At 39.6% G+C, this 23,751-nt stretch overlaps 1 protein-coding gene across 1 annotated transcript in view; it reads right to left on the reverse strand.

Moving 5' to 3' along the window:
* Nucleotides 1-23,751, reverse strand: part of alpha-Man-IIb (alpha-Mannosidase class II b) — a 196,778-nt gene that overhangs the window by 63,661 nt on the left and 109,366 nt on the right. The window contains exon 3 of the mRNA XM_014359271.2: nucleotides 9,286-9,378. Coding sequence (XP_014214757.2) covers nucleotides 9,286-9,378 — 93 coding nt within the window. The remainder of the gene's footprint in view (nucleotides 1-9,285; nucleotides 9,379-23,751) is intronic.

The following is a 23,751-nucleotide window of genomic DNA, read 5'->3' on the forward strand; positions in this document are numbered from 1 at the left end:
GTGGGATTAGCGGTAAGCTAGTTATTTCAGCTCACGCGTGCACCCAAATAATGCGTGATTCATCAAGTCTTTGCAACGTTGATCATGCGCGAATCTTGTCACATCACCAAGTGAGCCGTTTAATCTCGAAGATAAAGTAAATAATTGTTGATTTATTTTTGCATCCTCACAGATTTATCTTTTTGCATTACTGTTTATTACCCCTAATGAAATCATATTTATTGTTTGCGATTTTCGATTCCATAACATCTTTTATTTTTGTCATGCGTGTTTGCGAAACAGTCTGGCGATTCGTATTCAATCCTCTCCTCGCGAGCACTAATAACAGCTCATTGAATACATCACTTGATAATATACACTATTTCTCGAGAAGTTCATATACGTCCAATTTTATCGGGATTACAAACACGCGTTTTAAATTGGAAAATTTATTAATTACTATATAATATTACATAACAAGATATCCGCTGTTTTGAGAAAAAAAATGGTTTTTTTATATACAACATTCAACTTGTTGTACACTCCAAAACTAAAATCCTCTTTTGTTAAATTTGGCACTCGAAAAATGCTACGTCCAAGTACGCAGTAGCTAGTTTTTTTGTGTGAGATTGCAACTAAAAGCTTTGGATATTATAATTTTTTAATATAAAATAGTAAATATTTAAGTAAGTGAGCAAAAAATATGGTTTATAATTCGATACCATGAGTCAACAAGTGTGATTGTAAATTGTGTATGCAAGAACGAAAGTATCGCATAGAGAAACGATAAAATAAATGAAGGGTACCATTAGTATCGGAAGACGTGATAGTAAGCAGTAACGGAAAATTTTTATATCAGCGTCACGAGAACATACTCGTATTACAAGGCATTCCAACTGTTACGTCATGTTGATTACCTATGTACATACCACGTGTTGAAACTTTCTGCTGTAATTAGCGAGTTTATCATTTTTAAAATTGATATTTTTAGAGCCTCTGGTGAACAAACGTTTCCTGAGATAAGAGTTTCCAAACCCCACAGGTGTTGTTGTTGTCAAATTGATAAGAGGTTACTGTAATAATAATATTACGTCAAGCACATTGAATAATCGAATTAATTACTTGTACAAATTACATGATAAAACACTGGTATGAGGCATAAGTAAAAATATTTTGTACATATTGTACTAATGGTCGTAAGTATATGAGCAAATCTACAAAAAATTACCCCTTTTTAGTTCCTATTTTTTAATAAAACTTTTTCTTTGCTATCGGGCTTATTTAACTCGCAATATATTATAATATGAGGGATACATGCCATATGTACAGATACAATTTTAACATATAAATCGCGGAAAAACGACGTCACCACCACGGAGATCTGTGTTCAGATTTTTTTTCTTAGAGCACATGACATTAGAAAAAAAATCTTGTAGTAGACAGAAGGCAAAAATTTTTTTTTATGTTTTGAAACCGTAATAACTGTAAAATATAACCTCTCATTGAATAACTGTGTAAAAATAGAATATGCATGTATTAACATACTTACAATGCATTGTACTCATTGGAATAAAAAAGACTAAAATTTTAATGGAAAAGATAAAAAATAGATTTTTTAAATAAAACTATGCGGAAACAAAATATCCTTTGATAAAAAAAGTGTATTAGTAAAAGAGATTTTAAGGACATACAGCTTAAATTTTTTTTCATTGTATACAAGGATTTCAGTGTGGGGTGCCAAATGTTTATGTAGCTGCTCCTGGATTCATGTGTTGATTTTAATGATAGTTCATTACTGTTTGATGCTTAAAAGCAAGGGGGGGGCTTTGCACCACTATAAACCCCCCTCTTTACTCTTACGAGCTATTATTTTGCATTCGTGAAGTACACGACCGACAAATACGTCTAATGAATAAGTAATAAGTCGATTGCTCTGTAAATATTCGTGTGTACGTGTGTTTTCGTACATAATTATAAATTTCATGAGAAGCTTAGACGTTAACTATTCAAACAACGTTAATTGACTTGATGTATTCAATACATAAACCAATTTTTTATTTTAACACATACATCATAATAATCGTGTACTCAACTTGTGCGGACAGATTACCGTATTTTATGCACTCGTTACACGTAAATCGCTACTTCAAAATCGTTAATTCTTTCATACTTTTCTACGCACAAACTCAAATATCACCAATTTTTTGGTCACACCTTATGCACTTCCACCACTTTAGTTTTAATGTACTTCAAGTGCCAAAGTTGGTGCATGAACCAACGTTTCGACTATGCTTCCATCGTACTGATAATCGACTGATTAAAAAAAAAAAAAAAAAATAGTAATCGAGAAAATCGAGTTCCCTCTTAAAACTGGCAAAAAATGATAAGTAATTCTGCCGATATCCAATTAGCGAACAATACCTCAGCCCCGCTCTTCGAACTGCACCGCGGGCCAGAATCATTATACGAATCGAGCATTCATACACACACACACATGCGAAAGCCGTAACTCAAAGCGCAGCAGGTGCACGTAAGCTCCGTAGCTCAAGTGTTACCTAAATCAAAAAGGAGAAAACGACCCTGTTGGTGGTGGTGGGAGATTTTGAAAAACCGCCCTTGGATGGCAGGGGAAATCGATAGCTCGCCGACGTAGTCTCTCTTGGATCCGAGTGGCTCTTCCATGTACTGGCATCGCGCCACTGGTACGGCTCCCTCCCATAACTCCCCGGTGATTCACGCTTCGCATACTTTCCGCTTCTAATTCGCTCTCTTCTTCCCCCCCCCCTCCTCTTTCGGGGACAATCGCTGTCGTTTCGGCGAAATGTGCGTAGAAAGACATTATCCCTATCTCGGTCTAGGAGTTCAAGAGGTCATTTATTCACTCTCTGGTTTTTTTCCTTACTTTACGGATGCACCCGCGGTTTTTCCCACGTGTACGGAGCTTTTCGTCGGATATTCGCGGTTTTTGTGCTATTTCGGTCCAAATGCGATAATTTTATTTCGGGACATCTGGGTATCATTGCGTTCATATTATATTTACACGGATTACTATTGAATGAGAATAAATAAATGTCGCTGTTTCGGTGTACCGATGCAATTGTTAATATTTCATGGATCACGAGTTGAAATGCCTGAATACAGCCATCCCCGTGTGTTAATTTGTCACGGTAGACGAGATATTGTAATGTCGTGGTAATAAATGATGATATTACAAGCCATGTAAATAAATCACGGGAGGTCAGGATGTCTCCAACTGCTATTTTGCGTAAAATTATTCAGGTTTTTTATTTTCATAAATAAATTTCTAAAAATATGGTTGTACGTTAATTTTAATAACAATACCTATAAGCAATGCAATATGAAGCAATGACAGTTTTTTCATATATTTACATAAAACGGACCGGGTTTTCACAAATAATGTCAAGATTGTCAAGATTAACCGAATTTGGATAATAACATTGATAAACAAGAAACTGAAACCGTATGTCAGTACGTATTTTAGAGTAACAGTATCAGTATCAGTTACGTTGCGTTGAAAAAGTTACAACATCTGTATTGCGAAGGTTAATAACGTTTTTCAATAAAATTATTTTGTTATGATTTACTTTGAATTACTATTTATTGTATAGCGAGGAAGGTCAATACCAAGAGAGAAATGGAGGATACGGCTTTAACATTATTGTTTGATTACCAAGAGAACTATTCAGAAGCGAACAGTACAACAAATGGAAGCGTGTTGAGGAGTATACCATTAACGTTGTGAAAGCTCATAAAATATTTTTGCATCACGTAAGCATATGGTAAACAATAAATTGGTTTACATTTTAAACGAGGGTAATTGAACGTCAATGAATGAAGTAACATAAGTACAAAAAAATGACAGTTTCGTATTAATTTTTTTCCATGCATCATATTGACTTTTTATGATTAATTTTGTAAAACTTTCATCTAACAGCACGAGGGTGGTGCTTAACGCAAACTTTGGTGACTTATATGCATTATGACTTATATTCAGGGTTTTTTCACAAGTTCATCAGGCAGCTGCTTTAAAAATCCTTATAGTATATGGTTGTTGCGTTGAAAGATCCCTTCAAGGACTTTTTACATGGTACATTAGTCGAATCGATTGTTATTGTATTTTGAGGCAATGGCTCGTGGAATAATTTAAATGCTGCAAATTTTTCTGAAATTTACTTAAAACGCAAATTCGTACCTATTTATACAATACGACTAATATTATGGGACGGTATAGCTCTGATTTTTGTGTGACCTAGGTCTGTAGATCGGTACATACGTTTCCACGGTTCATCGTAAGCATCCAAAAAACCAAACGATAAATCACCAACCCAGTCAACGCCGAAAGCACCAATTTTTCCCTGAAATTCTTGGCACTCTTTGTGAAATTCTCGGCTCGCAAACAGTCAAGTCAAAGACCAGCAATGGAACATACATGTACTCCCCAATCCCTGTTCATTAAAATAAGGTGTACTTATTTCCCAAAAATTTTACTTTTCATTCCAAGTTACAGGATACCTCAAAGTGAATAACGTCTATATAGTATACTGTAATTATTTATTTATCCACGCTGTGCTGTTGGAATTTGTATTGTAAAATTCGTAAAAAATTATAATTGATGAATACCACAATTTCTATCAACACGAAGCCTTGCGGAATGGTTCTCCTACTCTTTACAAGAGCGCCCCAACATCACTGAGTAAAGAGCACCAAGCATTGTTATCACCACTCATGTATTATATTAGCCTATAATATTATTTATGACTCATGTCATAAATTATTATATACGTTAAAATTTTTTGGGGCATATAGTGTACACGCCAGTGGGGTTGAAGGGGGGAACGATCACCAGTTAGATAACATCTATACAATATAGGAAGAAGATGTGTACCCACCACCCTGTTTGTATCGTACGTCAACGCACAGTGAGAAATCGAAAGAGAAACGAAGAGTCAATTGGATTCTTCATAAATAGGGATGATGATGAACGAGAAACGGAGTCATGGAAGAACCAGCAACAGTCCGTTCCTTAAATCTCGACTCTCCCCATACTTTGCGTTCTTGGTTGGCTCAAAGTCGTGGGGAAGACTAACGACCGTGGCGTAAATATTTATCACCCCTTCCTTATCTCCCGCGGGACTCCCCTTTGTTTACCTCGGGATAGGTGACAACAACGGCGGCCCCACCTGCACTATCGCCTCATCGCGAACTTACCGCACGGTTGCACCGGGCGATCCCGTGTTTTATACGCGATAAAGAAGTTTCGTCGTGCAGCCTCGGCGATTGTTGGTTTTCCATTTGGAATGGAAGCTGCTGGGGACGGGGGGGGGAGAGTTTTCCAGGGAAATTTGCGAGTCCAGAGCTGCGCTGAAATACCTCAGTGGGTCTCTCGTACATGACAAATGCCGTCTATTTGCATAATGAGCGCGTAGTTGGGTTCTTCCCTTCGCTGCTGCTTATTTTACCTTCTTTTTTCCGAATGGAGAAGGGGTGCGTATAGTGTTTGGAGACGAGATGAGTTATCATCGCGACGTCGTTCTCGGCTGTTCTCGGTGCAGCGTATATATTTCGGGGACCTTCGTTTGCGCGGAGCCATCCTTTAACTCGCCTCGGAGGCTTTTGCCGTCGAATTTATCTTTTTGCGACGGGAAAATGTAATTGCTACCAGAAAAGTGTTTGCAATGACTTTTTTCGTACAGCCTGGTGTGTGATTTTGCCTTTTATTTTTTTATTAGTTTAATGAAATAAAGGAGTAGTGTTTAAAATTCTACATGTATAAGGAAGCGCATGATGATTCGGAGTGTAAACCAATTATTTTTATGGAGTAACCATTAAACTTTACAGTGGATCCGAGTAATTTTATGGTTTGATAAATTATAGGTATAGCTTTATACTCAACCTTATAAGCTAAGCTTTTTATTGTCAGTGGATAAATATCAAAGTCCAGTATACTTTTGAAAGCAGATGCATCATAAACAAATGATGAACAGAATTTTCAAATGCAAGTTTTATTACAACGTTATTACAAATCAATTTTATTGCATCAGCGAACAATAAGCAATACATTTTATAAAAAAAAAAAAGTTAAACAATTTTAAATACCCACAATTGGTTATTCTTTGCATACTGGAATAAGAATAAGACAGCATTGGGGTAATGCACATACTGATGTTATACAAAACTAGTTCTTCAACAACAGTACACAAGTCAGAACTGTTCACTGGAGAAATACAAGGAGTTAGTAGAGCTTTGTCGAAGTAACTTCAGGTGCAGCAAAAGACTAAGCTTGGTCTAGATGCAGGAGAACTTCGTAAGCCTCTCCAGTTAGTCATTGTGCAATGAAGTTATACTCTTACATGGAACAGAGTCCCACTTTACATTTCAACATTTACATTTATAAAAATAACTAATTCAAGTATTTTGATTAACAATAGTACGCTACAATGCAAAAAATTTAAAAACACTAGACGTATGGTAAGTTGGACATAAGATAGGAGTAGTATCAACAAAGTAATTCTTTCGTATGAATTGGTTACTGTAATAGTAGTTACAGTCTTACTTTTGAGGGACCTAAATGAATTTCAAATAGCAGTTTGATCAATATAATGGATTACGGTATTGCATACATTTTAAAATAGTTAGAAAGAAAGAAAATGATTTCGCTAATAAGGTTCTACATCAAAGAAGTATAATGTCAAACTCTGCCCCATTGACCGATTTGTTTTATTCTCGAGCCAATTCCATTCAAACGAAAAATTTCTTTCTTTGCGAACAAAATTCTGCCTAAAAGCCGCAATAGTTGGTATACGTTTCTCAAAGCTCCTAGAGGCCACAGTAAAAAAGATAATAGGCAGGAAATCTCTAAGAAGCTCGGTAGAGTTTTTACAGACAGCTCCGTAAGAGTAGAGGTCTGCAAAGTGAACCAGATAAATGATTTGCAATAAATTTTTACGGCTTAGACTCCAGGCTACTGCTTATTTATACGCGTAGATACGCGCGTACTTTATACACATCTGGGGTGAGCGATGAGAGAATTATGCCAGAACAGGCAAATTTTGCAGTGAAATATTATTCTCAGTTGTTAAGATCTTTAAGGGTAATAGAATAGAAAAGAAAAACATTTGAGTTATAAAATTTTTTTTGACATTGTCAATTGCATGAATTAAAGCCTCTTGTTTTGCTGTGTTATGCAGTCATAAGTTCTTCACGATTATATAAATGACCGATTAAAAATTAACTCGTGGTGAATGATTTTATTAATTTTTTTTCATACGTGTGCAGCACAATACGTTATTTCAATGTCTAAATATATACACACTCTTACACTCCTTGTATCTTAACCTCTTTATAACAATGTTTTTATAGAGCATATTTATTCCAACCTCATTTAGATAAGAGAACATACGTATCCGTGATCATACCACAAACGTTTCCAAAAGTTCATCCGAACGAATATTGAGGCTCCCGTCGCGTCTGACCACACGCACACTCGTACTACTTGTTGATCTGTTGAAAATCGTATCATGTGAAAGATCATGTTCGGATAAAAGATATATCCGTGATAATACCACAAACATTTTCCAAAGTTCATCTGCAGTAATCTCGTTTCTCTCATCACGCCTGATCACACGTACACTCATACTACTTGTTGACATGCTAAAAATTATACGTGCGAAAAACTTTATTTAGATAAGAAACCATAATATATATCTGTGACCACATCACAAATATTTCCCAAGTTCATCTGTACTAATTTCGATCCTCCCATCCTGTCTGACCAGATGCACACTTGTACTACTTGTGGATCCTTTTATAATCGTTTAGTGCGAAAAAACTCTTTTAGATGAGAAAACATAACATATATCTGTGATCACATCCCAAATATTTCCTAGAAGTTCATCTGTACTAATTTCGATCCTCCCATCCTGTCTGACCATACGTACACTCGTACTAATTGTTGATACTCTGAAAATGGTATCGTGTGCCAATACTCGTTTAGATAAGATAGCATATATATTTGTGACTACAACGCAAATATTTTTCATAGTTCATCTGCACTAATCCCGAGCCTCCTGCCATGCCTGACCACACGCACACTTTTACTACTTGTTGATACGCTAAAAACCGTACGGTGTGATAAATCTTGTTTGGATAAAAGAACGTAATATAATATATCCGTAATCACATCACAAACATTTCCCAAAGTTAATCTGCACTAATTTCAATCCTCCCATCCCGTATGACTTTACTCAGACTCGTACTACTTGTTGATCCGTTAAAAATCGTATCGTATGAAAAACCTTGTTTGGATAAGAGATACATCCGTGATCACCCCACGAACATTCCCAACGTTCATTTACATTAATCCCGAGCCTCTTGTCGCGCCTGACCACACACATACTCGTACTACTTGTTAGTGCACTAAAAGTCGTACCGAGTGAAAAAAAATCTCCCAGCAAAACCACACTTCACAGCAGCACAAACACCACCCTCCGCCTCCCCTGAACCACACCCTATACAATTCAAAATGAAATCTCCTTTCCGACGATGGCTGCAAAACACGAAACCACATCCGAGCAACTCGCTCGCACAGTCCCCGGATCCCTCGTACGAATTTGGATGGTCCACGCGCACCTTTTGCTTATTACAAACTCGCCTGAGCACTCATGGCAAAAGTGATCGACGCCGCAGCTGCGAGAGAAGAGTTGACAAACTCCACGGAAGCGTGTGCTGCTCGAACTGTCCAACTAATGTGACCCGCTGCGTTCTACTCGTTTCCTCTGAATGTCACACGCATAACTACCGCAGTGCTGTGTGGCGTCGATATTTAACCCAATTAGTTGAGGCAAAATGAGGAAATGACGAGACAGATGGACGTGGGGGTAATAATAGCACCCAGTTGCTTTTAATTCGAAGGTTTTACATTCATAGATGACCTTTTGTTTCTGGTATTGTTATCCATGAGCTCTAGATTGCGAATGAAATAGAGTCGAGCTCCGAATAGCAGCTGTGAGTGATTGGTCCATCGGAGCGATTAATTTTTAACGCTCTCCTTCGTCGAACTTGGAGATTGATGTATAAGCACAAAGGGTCGATTTTTTGCAAGATTTTCCACAACGCCAAGGAACACGTTTCAATACCATCCCAATATTTTTAAAAGCTTTTGCAGTGTGATAAAAGGGGACAAACGTGGAGGGTCTTGTATGTATATAACATTAATTTGTATTAATGGGAGCAGCACCAGTCGAGGATCACCCCCCGAGGATTCAATCGCATTATCGTAAAACTTACCTTCAAGGGTGGCCTTCCGGGATCTTTTTTTAGCTCCGCGTAGCGCCGCTCGAAACTGTCGTCCCAGTACTCGCGGCTCCTCATCCACGATGGCTGCAACAGAGAAGAAAAAAAAAAACATTGTCATTTCATGTAATAAATACACTCTGTAATCTCCGTGGAAGAGTCGAACGGGGGAAGGAAAGCGGGGTGTAATGAAACTATAAATTTTCGCATTGTTTAATCAGGCGTCCCAAGCAATATTGTCCCGGTAGACGAGGGACTTAATTTTGTCTCCATCTCTGCTGTAAATTAGAGGGTTAATTTCGCTCTGTACTTGTAAAAGATGAAGAAGAAGAAAAAAAACTGAGGGAAGAGGTACAGAGTCGCAGAGATATTAAACGGATTTCAATAAAGTGCGACGAGCGGGGCACAAATGACTTCCTCCCGGGCACTTTTCCCACGTTGTACTTTTCGAGGAACAGGGGCTACAAAAAATGTGGAAAAAAAGTTGTAGGGAAGCGAAGTGATAGAACACACGTGGCGTATCTACACAGCCGTGCAAGTTTTTTTTGGGGGGTAAGGGGGGCACGGCTGGCTTTTAATCGCGACCAGATAGCCAATAAGTGATTTTCCCTCGCAGCCGGTCCTTCCGACTTTTATCGTCATTGTGCTCGAGTTGTGTTGCCAGGGAGTGTCGGGCATGAAAAAAAAGATAAAGCCATGCGAGTTTTTGAACACAAAAAAAATGGGAGAAAACAAAAAGCTTAAAGTTTTTTTCCCTTTCATTCGTTTTTCAAAAAATCACGCCAGTTCTTTTTTCAGTCGACGTGGGTTAGCGTTTACCTGTGAAACTGCGCCCAATAGTAAATGAAGGCCTCTAACGACACACCACCGTCGCCCCCGATATTCTACTTCTCTTTTTCTCCTGACATAAAAATCGAGAACTGCGCGTGAACTCTTTTTTCCCTACCCAACGTAGTCATTAAATTTTTTTTATTAACGTTCTATGCCATTCAGTTTTTTTTGTCGTGATACTTGAATTTTTCATATTTAGCTTTTATCATACCCTCTTATTTTTAACCTCTTTTTTGTCTAAGCTTCTCTAAGTACTGTACCGTATAGCGCATACAATTATTTATTTTTCTTGTTTGTAAATAACACGATTGTTTGCCGCTCTCAAGATACGTTCTGTTGGTACTTTGTGCAAAAAACGAGTAAGTATCAACAAAACATTATGCATTCATTTGGATGTGTTCCGATAAAATTTAGTTTGTTTCCTTGTAATAAAGCGCTCAATAAAGATCTTGCCATGATTAGTACAAGGGTTAAGGTACATCTTTGGAAATACATGTGGCTTTCATCGTTTTTGTGCGATTGGCCTGTCCTACGACCAACATCATGTGCACGTACTAGCAAACATTCAGTTTATGCCGAGTACTAATAATCGCGAAGATCTGTGCACCCTCAAAGTCAGTCAATAAAATAAAAGACTTTGAAGCCATAAAAAAATATTTTGAAGTCACGTGAAGGCTCTACAACCATTTAAAGTCATCTAATGACTTAGTAGGCATTCGAGGTCGTGAACCCACTCTGAAAGTCCAAGAAATTAAATTAAGAAGGTGGCCTTTTTCAAATTCCTGAAAACTTGTCTGCACCTTTGAGGGCGACGTTTCTTTGTTTCAAATACACGTTTCTGTAACGTTTTGAGAATAGATACTGCCAGAAAATGACATTTCGTTCAGAGTTGCATCGAGACTTTTGTCACGTGCTTCAAGTTTATGTATATAGTTTAACACCACTAACAAAAATACCAAACGAACCTTCGCACGAGGAACGAGGACTTTACTCCACTCACGAAAAATCTCCCCTCCCCCACCCCGTAACAAGAAGCCTCCCTCCATGATCCACTATCTCCGATGGAATGTCTCCCCCAAAACTTCCAAATGAACCTCACCAACCCCCGCCGCTTGCCATGCCAACGAGGCCTGCGTTGTGTACAGCCACGTAGCACAGGTTCCTCTTTGCCACCACCCCCTTTCCCCCTTTTTGACCATACAAATACCGATCAACTTTCAAAAGCCAAACCCCTCCCCCCCTATCTTTCGTACGTCAATACACGCACTGCATGCTCAACAGTGGAAGAGGGTTACTTTCATCATTCTGTGGCAGTAGATATAGTAAAGCGTCGTCGATTTCTTCACCAAAGAGGATGACAGGGGGTGATACTACTTTTGTAAAATCACCGCATCTCTATTTTTGTTTGGTCCTTTTTTCTTTGCCCAACAAATAATAACCCACGAGCTATAGGCATGACTAACGAGACGGCTCCCCTGTGATCATCACCGAGGGGACCCACACGCGCGGTTCGACGAGCGCGACGTGCCATACCCGACACTCAAAGAGCCGAAAAAATAAAAAAGCCCCCTCCAGTGGCAGCTATTACGTAGGCTCCCTGCTCCGGGCTAATAGGACCAGGTCCACGGAAACGCGTCGCCAGCTCTAATGCGCCATAATTTCATGTCGCCCGTCCTATGTGCCGCGCGTATACTTAGTTTTCGCTTCGCTCTCCTTCTCTCTGTTTCATATGCATTGAGTTCTTCGCGCCCGCATAATTTGCAGTATTACTACACAAGTGTTTGGAGCTTCGACATCTCGGTTGTCAGTGCAATGGCTGTTTGTTACTTCGGCAGGCTATCACGGAGCAGTATAAATATGGAAAGTCGAAGCGCGTTGCCTCGGGATTGGATGTCGAAACAATGAAGGGTCGTTGCACTGCGTTTCATCGAGACATCGTCAAAATCTGGAATAAACCATCATAGTTTCGCTACGAAATTCAAGTGGAACGTCGATGATGTTTCGGACCCCCTCCCCCTTGATAGTCGACAAATTTGATGGACCGTGGACGCGCTGATGTTTAGGATTATTGTATTGTATGATTAATCAATGATTAATGCGCGGCTAATTAAATGAGTCGCTTTCGTTGTAACGCTATGGCGTTGTTGCGCGTTGCTAATTGGATTGCGTGGATAAATACACGATATTGCGAATTCGTTCGAATTTTGCGGTATTGGATTTTGTAGTATTTTTTAGTATTGGAAATATTTTTATTCATTTCTAGATTAGTTCAAGTGGCTTGCCTTTGCGACATAATTGCTTTGATGATTCGGGTTTGATGAGTCATGTTTAATTGAAAGTTGATGTGAGAGATGTTATCTACCTGGTGTACCGCTAATGATTATTTAATCGTTATCAATACAGACATGAAAAGGATTTTAAAGGTATGCTTTATCTCTTTTCGTTTGTTTTTATTTTTTTATTTTAGCTTTCCAATTAACCTTGATACCATACATTGTCATACCGAACTAATTATGATAAACTGAACATTCATTATGTCAAGGTTAATTGGAAAGTAAAAATAAAAACAAGCCAAAAGCGATAAAGATCGGTAGAGTTTCCGGATTTATATGTTAATGAGTGTTCGTTCTATCGTAATTATTTCGGTGTAACGATGTATGATCTCAAGGTTAGTTGGAAAGTAAAAATAAAAACAAACGAAAAAAGGTAGTTATCGATGAGTTTCTGTAGTTTACCGTCAAAGTCTTGACTATAGCTATGAATATGATAAACTGAACATTCATTTATGAATACCCAAGACTTCGAACGATGTGTCGAATACTCAAAATCTAAATGTTAAAATAATACGCTTGAATGCCAAAAGTTCGTGGTGCCGTTTTCCAGTGTATTGATTTTCTTAGTCTTACTGTTAGTAGTATTTTTTTAAGTTATAAGCTTCTATAGCTTCTTCAAGGTCTTTGCGCAGCTTGAATGTATGTTTATTATCGTATTGACTCGGTTCAACGGTCTTTCTTGCGCATGAATTTCTTAGAATTTGAACGGCCTTGGCCTTGTTTACTACGTCACCGAAATATAGATCAATGCATATGTATGTATGTAGCAAATGGGAAATGTATATTTAGTATGTATTAATTTGAATTTGATGTATTTACAATATTACATTACAATATAGAATTTAAGGGGCGAAACGTTATGTATATAGACTTCATCAAACACGGACCATGAGTCATACATATGGATGCTTTGCATATTATAAAATCAAGAAGGAGTAAGGACACGGTAGAAATGCGAACTATTTCGGAAAGATTTTTGGGTGCCCACGAAAGGTGTACTTATCTTGTGCTTCTAACGGCTACTCCTTTTCACAAGGACTAGTTGTTCCCACTGTTGTCTTCTCGTTGATTCAACGGTGATTATCTTAATCACAAGATAGTGGTCTAGATGATATTTGAAGAAAGAAGTAAAAGAAAGGTATGAAGCATATAGATGGACAGACGAAATTCAGGGTACGAGCCCAAAAGTCGTCCCTACTACATTCATATATATATGAACACCAAGAGAGCCGCTTAGGAACACAGTAGACGGAAATGCCACTACGGAAACCGCGTTGTGGCTGCATGATCAAATAATGGTTGATCGTGAATGCCATTTTCCTCTTCATCGATAACAAGAGAACCCATAAAAGAAGGGATTTATACTATATCAAATGAAATTCCAGAGAAAAATCATAAATATTACACCACAGAAGTATTAAAAAAACAACAAAAGAAGCTATAATTTTTACCAAACTGTATCTACTTGAAGTTTAACTGTAACATTATAGAAGTAAATACATCTGTATTCGTGTACTGTCAGTTTGGAAGTTTGTTCATCTTTTTTAACTCTTATCTCACTATTCATGTGATTAAAATAAACGCTATCAGCTTGATAAAAAATAATCTTTGACAAAGCAGTTATGATAAAATCATTTTTACAATCAATAATAACCAAAAGAATGTCCTTCGTTCACTTCCAATATCGTTTTACGCCGCTGTTATCTTTCGAGCGTTGGTCATTTCTGTTAAAGATAATTCAATTCAGTATAAAGCCATCCCGAGAATCGATTTGGTTATATTTATATAATACCAATTACCGCGTGAACGTATAAGAAATGCCAAATCTCAATGGAGTTGAGGGCAAAAATACAAAAAAGAAATTCAACCATATCTCGTATCGTACAATAAACCAATCGCCAACAGGAGCAGACCTTTAAAACCGCGAGCACGGCAATATGAATCACGGCCCCGCGACCATCTCTCGGAACAAATCCACCGAGAATCTCATTAATTCCGATCGGCCGACGATCCAAGCGCTCCTCCAGAAATTTGCCTATCTCGCGCCGAGCCTAAATCAAACCTGCCAGACGCCCCGTGCCCGAGCGATCTCGAATAAATCACGGGCATGGCAAAAATTCTCGCAATACCGATCTCTCGGCACACTATATAGTCTCTCCGTTGCACTACACGCTTGCCACCCTCTTTTCCTTGAATTATCCTCCCCCTCCGACCCTCGGAAAACTTTTCGCTTGGAATTTCACCAAAGGTCCTGCCAAGCCACGTAACACTGCGCAGGTGGTGCGACTCGAACACCCCCCACCCCACCTCTTGTCATGATTGTTATTATTACCACTGTACAGTGGTGAACGAATATCGAAAGGGACTGGTGGGCTCGAGTGTCTCGCGTTGTATGGCCGAGCAGGACATCGGATACGATATCGCAAGTAGGTGGTGTGCGCACACCTGGCGAGGTCTCGTCGACATTCAGCGCTAGGCGCGCGTAAATCTCCGGAGGCGTATATGATTTCTCGCTCGCCGTGAGCGCGAGTTTCTCCTATTTGTGCTCGCTAAATATGGAACAGGTCCCGTGCCGACCCTTTGTTTGGTCTAGAGGCTCGTGTATCGCAAGTAGAGATGTTTTTTTTTTTCTTTTCTTTGAGGGAATTGTCGAGTGCTCGATGAAAGATTTACGAGCTATCCTCTGCGGATAACGAATATTACCTGTTTCTCTGGTGACGAGTAGGAAGAGGGGGATTTTTTTTATTCTTTTCATTCATTCGATGAGCAAGTTGGCTAATCTTTCCCAACTAGTGGGTAGAGGGATACGTCTGGACAGGGTTTTTTTAACTGGTAAAGTGAGATTTTGTATTCCGTTCCGTAGTGCCTGATTGTTGTTTTCAATTGGTATGGTATGATGCAATATTATGTTGGCAATGTTCTTGTAAAGATTAGGAGCTCGTGACCTATACATGAGTGAAAAGAGTACAGAATGAAGTGAATTACACATACGAGACGGTCACAAGATTGTAATCCAAGGAAAAAATGATGTTGAATAAAATTAGTTCAATCGATGCAAACGAAGGAAGAATTCCACAAGAAAATGTGAAATTAAAGTATCATATTGTCTTGGTTGCCAAAGTAACACAATATCTCAACGATTGAAATGTACAATCAAGTGACAACACTATACCGGCTGTGGTTGCAAGATGACGTGATCACGAAACATTAATTATGCCTTTGCTGTGTCAAATTAGTGCAATATGGATTCAACACAAGTAAGGTAAGGTAACGTTAGGAGAGGATAAAACGATAGATCAATCGAAGTGCCAATTTGAGAAATCCAAGTGTATAATAAGTAATGTAAAACAGCAACATCAGAGCAGTGAGAGAACGCATGTCTCGAAATACTCACTTTGAACAAAATATGAGTCTACGACATAATAGATCATGACAGCCGTTTCGTCGATCTTTGTCCATCAAATAAAACGCGAAAAACCGTTCTGACAGTGCACCAGATCGAGCGCCAATATCTTCGCTGCAACTTAATCCACTCCCACATATACAACAACAGCAGCAGCAGTAGGTCGATGCTGGGCTGAAACAATTTACAAGGGAAAAAAGTTTGATACTCGCGGTAGCCGATCATGGCGAATCGACGGCCATTTCACTTAACCGATTGTTGTTGCGACCACAGCCCGCGCGCCCTCCCGAGAAAATATGATTGATAAAGAAGAAAAGAACCAGGCTCCCGGCGATTATGGGTGCCCACCGAGGGGCTGCGGTGAAAAAGTTCCAGAGCCGATCATTCCACACTGGAGCCCGCCAACTTTATTCCCTTCCAAGCTCCGATCGATCAAACGTGCCAATAAACTCCGCCTCTCGATACCCAAGTCGTGGAAACTTTGGAGACGCGGGATAATACAGGAAAGGGAAGCGCGCAAAAAGTGTAGGGTTTTTTAAGCCCCTTAGCAAAATAGAGCACGGGTGTGTTACGAGAAGAGAGAGATGCATGCGGGAGTAGAGCACAGATGATCTGCAGCTACGCGATTAGTCATTGGTAGTACAAAGTACCTTCACGCGATGATTCTCGGACAGGGAAAATCATGTCATTTTTACACGCAGCTTTTCGAGTCTTTCGAGGGTCCTTTCTTTACCAAGGATTATTCGCTTTGCTATCGATGTGCTTGAGATGAGACCGGTGAATTTGATTGGCTTTTGGACTGGTTCTCGTTTTGGTTGTTATTGTTTGCGATTCAGTACGATTCTTGCTTTTCGGTAACTTTACGTTGGGTACTTTGCAGTAATAATGTTGTGTTTACGAAAGTACATTGGACGATGCTGCAGTATCTAAGATACTTCCCTTATATGACTTAGTTTTACGGTTAAATATTTTGTCTGCGATAGCTGCGAAATCTCGAAACTTTTAACAAAAAATCGTATAGGAAATGATACGATTTAAGTAATGTTTCTAAATTTTTCCAAATCAAGTTGACTCAATTCCATTAAGCCTTCGCTACCATTGATCTTTCGAGCTGTGTATATTCAAAAATAAAAAAACCGCTTTAGATTATCACAATATCGACATCTCCAACAACGACGTATTTTCGCGACTCCACCCCCCTGCATAGCCAAGCCTCCGTATACGCTTGAAAAGTTCCTTCTACCTTCCGTATGCCATATCCGTGCGCCACACAGAGATGCAGAAAAGTCAGTCCCAGGATACACCTCAAGCGCTTAAATGTATATATACGTACACGGATGCATATACAGTCATCGTATGCAATACTCTTCGACGACACAGGAGCTTCGGAAAGTTGGACGACGTGTGCGCGCAGCTTGCGGCCAACAGCTTCCGAGCGATATCTCGGCCCAGCCCCGGGGGTTGCCGAGTCCAACGACGGATTCCCGGAGATGCTCGCGAACTGCATGCATTTTCGCTCTCTTTTACGTACGCCATCCTCTCCTCTTGTGTGCGTATACAACGAGCGAGTATCGGACTTTGCAAACTCCCCCGTCAACTTCTCTCTATCTTCCTTTTCCTCGCGCGTTTCCAAGTTCTGGAGTCTTGCGGGTCAAGCTTCCACTCTGGGCGCATGTGTGTAAGTGATGGAGCGATCCCCGTGTGGTCGTGTAGGGATTTCGAAGCTGAACAATCCCTCGATCGTCGATCTCAGTTACTATACCCAGCTGGAGAAGGTGAATTGATCGCTGGAGCTCGGATTTCTTTTTTTTTTTCTTAGCGCAATGATCGCGATCGGAGTACTTACGTATATTTCTTCTCTAGCCTGTTTGCCATTGACGAAGAGGGATTTCGACAGGTTGAGTTTGGTTTCTCAACTGCTCGCGATTGTTTCCCGAAACTCAGTGTGTGGGTGTGCATTTGCCAAAGTAACGAAGAACGTGAACAAACGAGTTGCAAAAAAGCTCTGATGGGTTTTCAGCTGCAATTTCGAAGAAAACTGTGACGCTGCCTCTGCAGTGTACATGAGTTCAATTGGATTCTAACTGATCCAACTTTGGATTTTGACAAAAATACATGTACGACCATCTCCCACTTACAAGTTAGGTAAGATTCACCAAATGGTTGTCACAAACATTAAATCTTTGAAATAATATTCGCACGACACGTTTTGCCCACAGTCATGGTTACCCAAGTTGAGTGTCTCAGATACAATGCGTTCTCGTACCTACAAATGGACTCGTACACTTGTGAGGCTGAGCAAAGTATGGCCGAGGCAACAATAGTATTTATGTGCACCCAGAACGTTTTGGGCGCAGGATAAAAAGGCACCTGGGAAGGAGCAGGATCCCCAGTACAGGAGGCTACCGAGGTAACAAGAAGGAGGTGGGCAAAGACACCGGGTAGTCGGCACGAAGGAAGGGACTATATGGTATATACCCACGCATGCAGGAGGAAGTGGCTATATGATTTACGGCTTATCCGGGGCTACCTTGTATCACCTTATACACACAAAGGCAGGGGGTAAATTGTATGGAAATGCATTCCACCTCGAGGAGGATCCAGCTCACTTTCTCTCTCTCTCTCTCTACCTCCTGCTTCTCCTTTGGCCTTGTCCCCCTTTGCCGCCACGCGGGCCAACTGCTGTCGGGATCAAACTGCGCCACACTGAATAGCAAGCGAGCCAAGCGGGGATTTTCTGTGTACCCACGGGGGAAACCGGGGGGAGGTGGTATTCCGATCCAGGTGGATTTGGGCCGCGCGCGTCTAGACGCTCAGCCGTTCTTTGGATTCGCTGGAAGGGCAGAGAGAGGGGGGTGTCTTTTTGTGTTAACGAATTGCAGATGACGGGGAAAGACGTCGGCGAGGAGACGGTGAATTCTCGCTCGTTTTTTAATTTCCGCCCGGGAATTCGTAGCAAGATGTAAGAGACGACGAAGGTGGAAGGAGGCAACAGTGGCGGGGGTGTGGGAGGTGTTTATTCGGGTGGAATTTTGATGTGATTTATTAAGCCGTTTAGGAGGACGGAGGAGCTATTGGATTAAGTAATTTGCACCCGCTTTGGATTGGAAGGATTCTTATGTGTCTGGAAGGGTTGATGTTTCGGAGATGGATCCTATGGGTGTATCCGGTATGATAAGTGGGAGTATTGATCAGTGTTTTTAGATTAACGCTAAAGTTTGTTGGGAAATGGTTGATTTTTACACGTTTTTTTGAGGAGTTGATAAGATAACGCGCCCAATTTCAAGACTTCCAAAAAATTTTTTTCAATTTTAAGTGAATCTTTAAACTTTTTTGTATAAGTATGGATAAAAACGACCATTCTGAATGAAAATACAATTTAACAAATTCAATTTAACTTATTGATAAATTTTAAATTGAAATAATTGATAGAATTACGCTTGTCCCTATTTATAAGACGTGTGTCTCAAAAGTTGGGACATATGTCCCTAATTATAAGACGCAATGCTAATTCAGTGTATTTAGGTGTTCAATAATGTGGTACACTCAGTTTTGAGGTTATGTTTCTATCTATATGTGTTTCTAAGCCAGTGACGTACTCAACCTTTTTTTACGAACTATTTTATTTTATAAGAAAATGACACTATTTATTCATAATAATAATGAAAAGGTTTTGAAATTTATAACAAATTTTTTTTTTTTTTTTTTTTACAGTTACATAATAAGCTTGATTATTAAATGTCTTTTGAAAGGAATGGATTCTAAAATTGTCTTAAAACTGGGCCCATTACCTGATGCGAGAGTGCATATTGCTCAAATGATGGAGGATATAAAACTACGAATGTTGAGGTTAATTATAAGTAACGATCGAGACAATTTATGTTAGCTTTCAGAATCGCTGACTCTTAAGTATGTCAGTTCACGATTTTGCAACAAGTTTGCACTGTTGTGTGTTGAAAAACCGCAAATGGGAATTGTAATAAATTTTTCTTTTTAATTGTGTCAGGTAGTGCTCTAATACCAGTGCATGGAAAAATATCATAAAAGTTTAGCGATAAGGTGTGCAATAATTAATAATCGTAAAAATATTGCTTTCTACCGCGTGGAACTAAAAAATTCTGATAAACTCCACTGAAGTTTTTTAAGAACTTTTTCAACCCTTGCGTTTCCAGGCACAGAGAAAGAGAGAAAAAAAAAATTGGAAGCGCGTCATTATTGAACGAGCGTCTGTGAGGTAAACTTGCAGACACGCGAGGCGCATTCGGGAACTTTGCTCCCGCAAACAAATTTCAATGGAGTTTCGAAGGACTACAATTTTTCTTACAAAACTTTCGAGTCGTATATTTTTTAACACCCCTGCACGTTGAACTGGTAGGTGTTCTCATGCTTTTGCATCTCACGAGCTTCGATCCCCGTGTGCTAGTTAAACTTTTTACTGGTTATGATTTCAAGCCGTTACTGAAATCTTGTATATTAGGAGGAGAGGTCCAACGTAGATTATTTTGTCTTTATGTAGGTGCTTGCACTGCTAAGAAAGACAGTAGTTCGTATAAATGATTTTTAACTCGATCAGATAGAATCGGTAATTTTTTTCACTTTACTGTTAAAGGAATAGAAGATTCGTACGTAACGTATTTCATTCAGAGCATTTCACTCACGAGAAAAACTATTTTTCCACTTTGACGCCGTTCACGGTTTTTTTTTAAGCACTGCCATCATTTTGTAAGAAAAAACTGATTCATATGATTCATAAAGATAATTGGTAGTCTATACAAGATTATCAAGATTCAAGTACATGGGGATGAGGCAATACTGACTATACGGTGCCAATATTTCCATGTCGATATCAATACGATACCGAATTATTTAGTTTTCTATATCAATACGATATTGTAGAAAAATATCAAATCGTATCGTATAATTGGTATCCTACAATGAAACGGGAAGGAGGGTAAGAGGTGCGATCTATGTCGAATGGTTCCGAAGCACCATCATCATACCATAAAAATCAGAATCCAAAGACCGTCTTACCCAACTGGGCACAATTGTGAGACTTGGATAGCGAACAAGGGAAAAAATCTCTGATTCAATGACTTCCTTCCACCATGGCGATCCACCCGTACACTTATCCAATCTATACTTACTCACCACTAAGAGATTGCAGAATAACAATGTGGCATTTTGGATGCGTTGTCTCGCCAAAGATTTATGATTATTCGGTCGCCTATTACTAGTAGGTCCATATCCAAGTCTGGTAAGTGTCAGAGTGGCCAGTGGAATCTCGACTATTTGAAGTACATATGGAAAAGCTTCGGTAACAGGGGGAGGCCGTTTAACGACTTGCGTCGACGCCAAATCAACCTTCACCATAGAAATACATGGGTACGAGCAAAGGAGACTCAAAAAGAAGGATATTTTTGGATACTTCATTACGAGAAAGAGAGAAAGAGTAAAGAAAAGGTAGCAAGATATTTTTCGCTTTCCCCAATTGTTGCAGATGCTTTTGTGAGCTTGCAGGGGAGCTTGAAAAAATCACGCGTGCGGTGTTGGAAATTCGCTGTACGGGTGTCATGTGTTTGATGCGAGTTTGCGAATGGAGCATGAGTGTGTGGAGGTGACGGAAAAGTGAAAAGTTGGAGGATGAGTGGTGGCGAAGGGAGAAAAAAAGGTAGTGCTTCGTGAAAAGTTGAATGGGAAACTTTAAAGCGACCGCTTGACCCCAGGGTGGATTTTTTTTTTTTTTAGCTCGAGTTGAATTTGACCTACACTTTTTTCGATGTGTAACGCGCATATAAGTTTTTTTAGACTTTTGATCTTTCCGTGGGAAATACTGGTGCAAGGGGTGTCCCCACGCCAAAATAGCGAGTCTTTTGAAGGGCTGATAAGTACACATATTTTGGAATTTACAGATATTTACACACGGAGTATTTTAATACGAAAAGTAAATTTAATTTAGCATTGTAATAGCTGAAAAATTTAATATTGGAGTAGCATAACATAAATACATTGCATGATGCTTAGAATCAAAATAGCATAATCTCACGATGGTGTTTGAATCTATGGATTTCTTTGACCAATTTTAATAAATCTTAGCCTGTTTATTCATTTCTGGACATCTATCACCGCTTGATAAAAACAATTCAAGTTCATGCATTGGTTTTTTTTACTCCAAACATTATCTATCACGATAAACCAATTGAAAAGTCACAAAGTTTTATTCGTTTGAGGGTATTTTGTATTGTAAAAGGAAGATCATTGAACTTGACTTATTTCTGGATGTGTATCACAGCTTAAAAAATAATTTCAATTTTATGATTGTTGACATTAAAGTCGCGTTCATTAACATGTGCAAGTGATGTCATGACTTGAACAATAGCCACGCAAGTATGGTGTTATGTTGACTTTACTTCTTTTTTTTGTATTTTGGAAAAAAGCAATTATTTTATTCGGAAATCCTAAATAAGGTATGAAAAAAGTAATCGATTTAAAAATAATTTTTCTCCCTGTCATTCGACAGACGTACCCAACAACTCTTAGGCCGCGGTTACATATTACATGGATGCGGAACTCGACGTAACGTATCGACGGAACTTAACGAAATATTCCACGAAATATTAATTTAACATAACAATTACCATGTTTTTTTATGCTTTCACGTGTGATTGTACTTATAGCAGTGTTAGCTGTCAGTAAATACCAAAAAATGACAGTCATCCGATAATAATTTTTATTAAACACACAATATTAAACTATTCTCGCTTGAACTCTTCATGACCATGTGCACGATGCACTTTTTGTCCAACGGAAATGGAAGCGTCACTTGCTAAACCGATGGTGGGGGAACCTTTTTTTCTGACGCAGTGACGTTCCGTTGGCTACTTCCGCAGCCATGTAAGTAGCCTTTTCTACACGACCGAGTGAATAATCATCCAGTCTAAGCGTTGAAACTGATGGTTCACCGACGGCAGAGGGAATTTTCATTTCGTCTTCGCCAACGGAGCAATGCTCAAATAAAATCCTCGTCCAACCACTTTTCCTCTCCCACCTTCAATCGTGAGCGGACAACGCACCTCCAGAGAGACAGTTCAAAGATCCTCGGTTGCCTCGAGTATGCATCGAGCGGAGAGCCAAATCGGGAGTGCCGATCTCGAGTGATTTCCGGTGTGCCGACACGCAAATGAACGCGCTGACGTGTACACGCGACGCGCTCCATATACGACCGCGACGTCGAGGACACGACAACCTAGAGGAGGCAGGGCTACTGTCGAGTCATGATGGGGGTGAGTACCGTGGAGATTAACGCTGGCTGTACAAGGTGAAGGGAGTGTTGGTACTTCAGTGGGTCTACAGAGCCTGGATACTAGAGAATAAGGCTACATTTGAGCGAATCGAGGAAAAGATACATTTTTTTTTTTACTGTCAAAAAGATATATTTTTGTAAATAAAAGCCTCAAGTGTATCTGTAGAGCCAACCGTTGCTAGGATGGATGGTACTATGAGTCAGATTTGCCGAAAAAAGTGACAAGATTAGAGTAGAAAAAAACCATCTGACCGAATATTGTAAAAAAAAATAATAACTTGAGTAAAGAAAAAGAAAAATTAATAAAAAGAAAGCTCGAGTAGCAGAGTCATACTGTCTGGGGGATAGCAGGGGGAGCACCGCCGAGCAAAACAAAGGGAAGCCCCGTCACGGGCAGCGAACGAAACCGACCCTGCCCCTCAAACTTTTTGCTTTGGAAACCAAGGCGCCAGGGGGTGGGGGTGGAAAGCCAAAGTTATCTCATAATTCTCGTTAAAAAGTTGCCCGCAGCGGCAGGAATAAGCAACCGAGCCAGCCTTTCAGCCCCTCCACGGGCGGACGAAACAAACGCCGGGTCCGCGCGCGCCGTAGCG

The sequence above is a fragment of the Copidosoma floridanum genome, unplaced genomic scaffold (assembly GCF_036245765.1).
Source record: "Copidosoma floridanum isolate Cflo_tuat_1 unplaced genomic scaffold, Cflo_Japanese_pri ptg000020l, whole genome shotgun sequence".
Classification (NCBI taxonomy): domain Eukaryota; kingdom Metazoa; phylum Arthropoda; class Insecta; order Hymenoptera; family Encyrtidae; genus Copidosoma; species Copidosoma floridanum.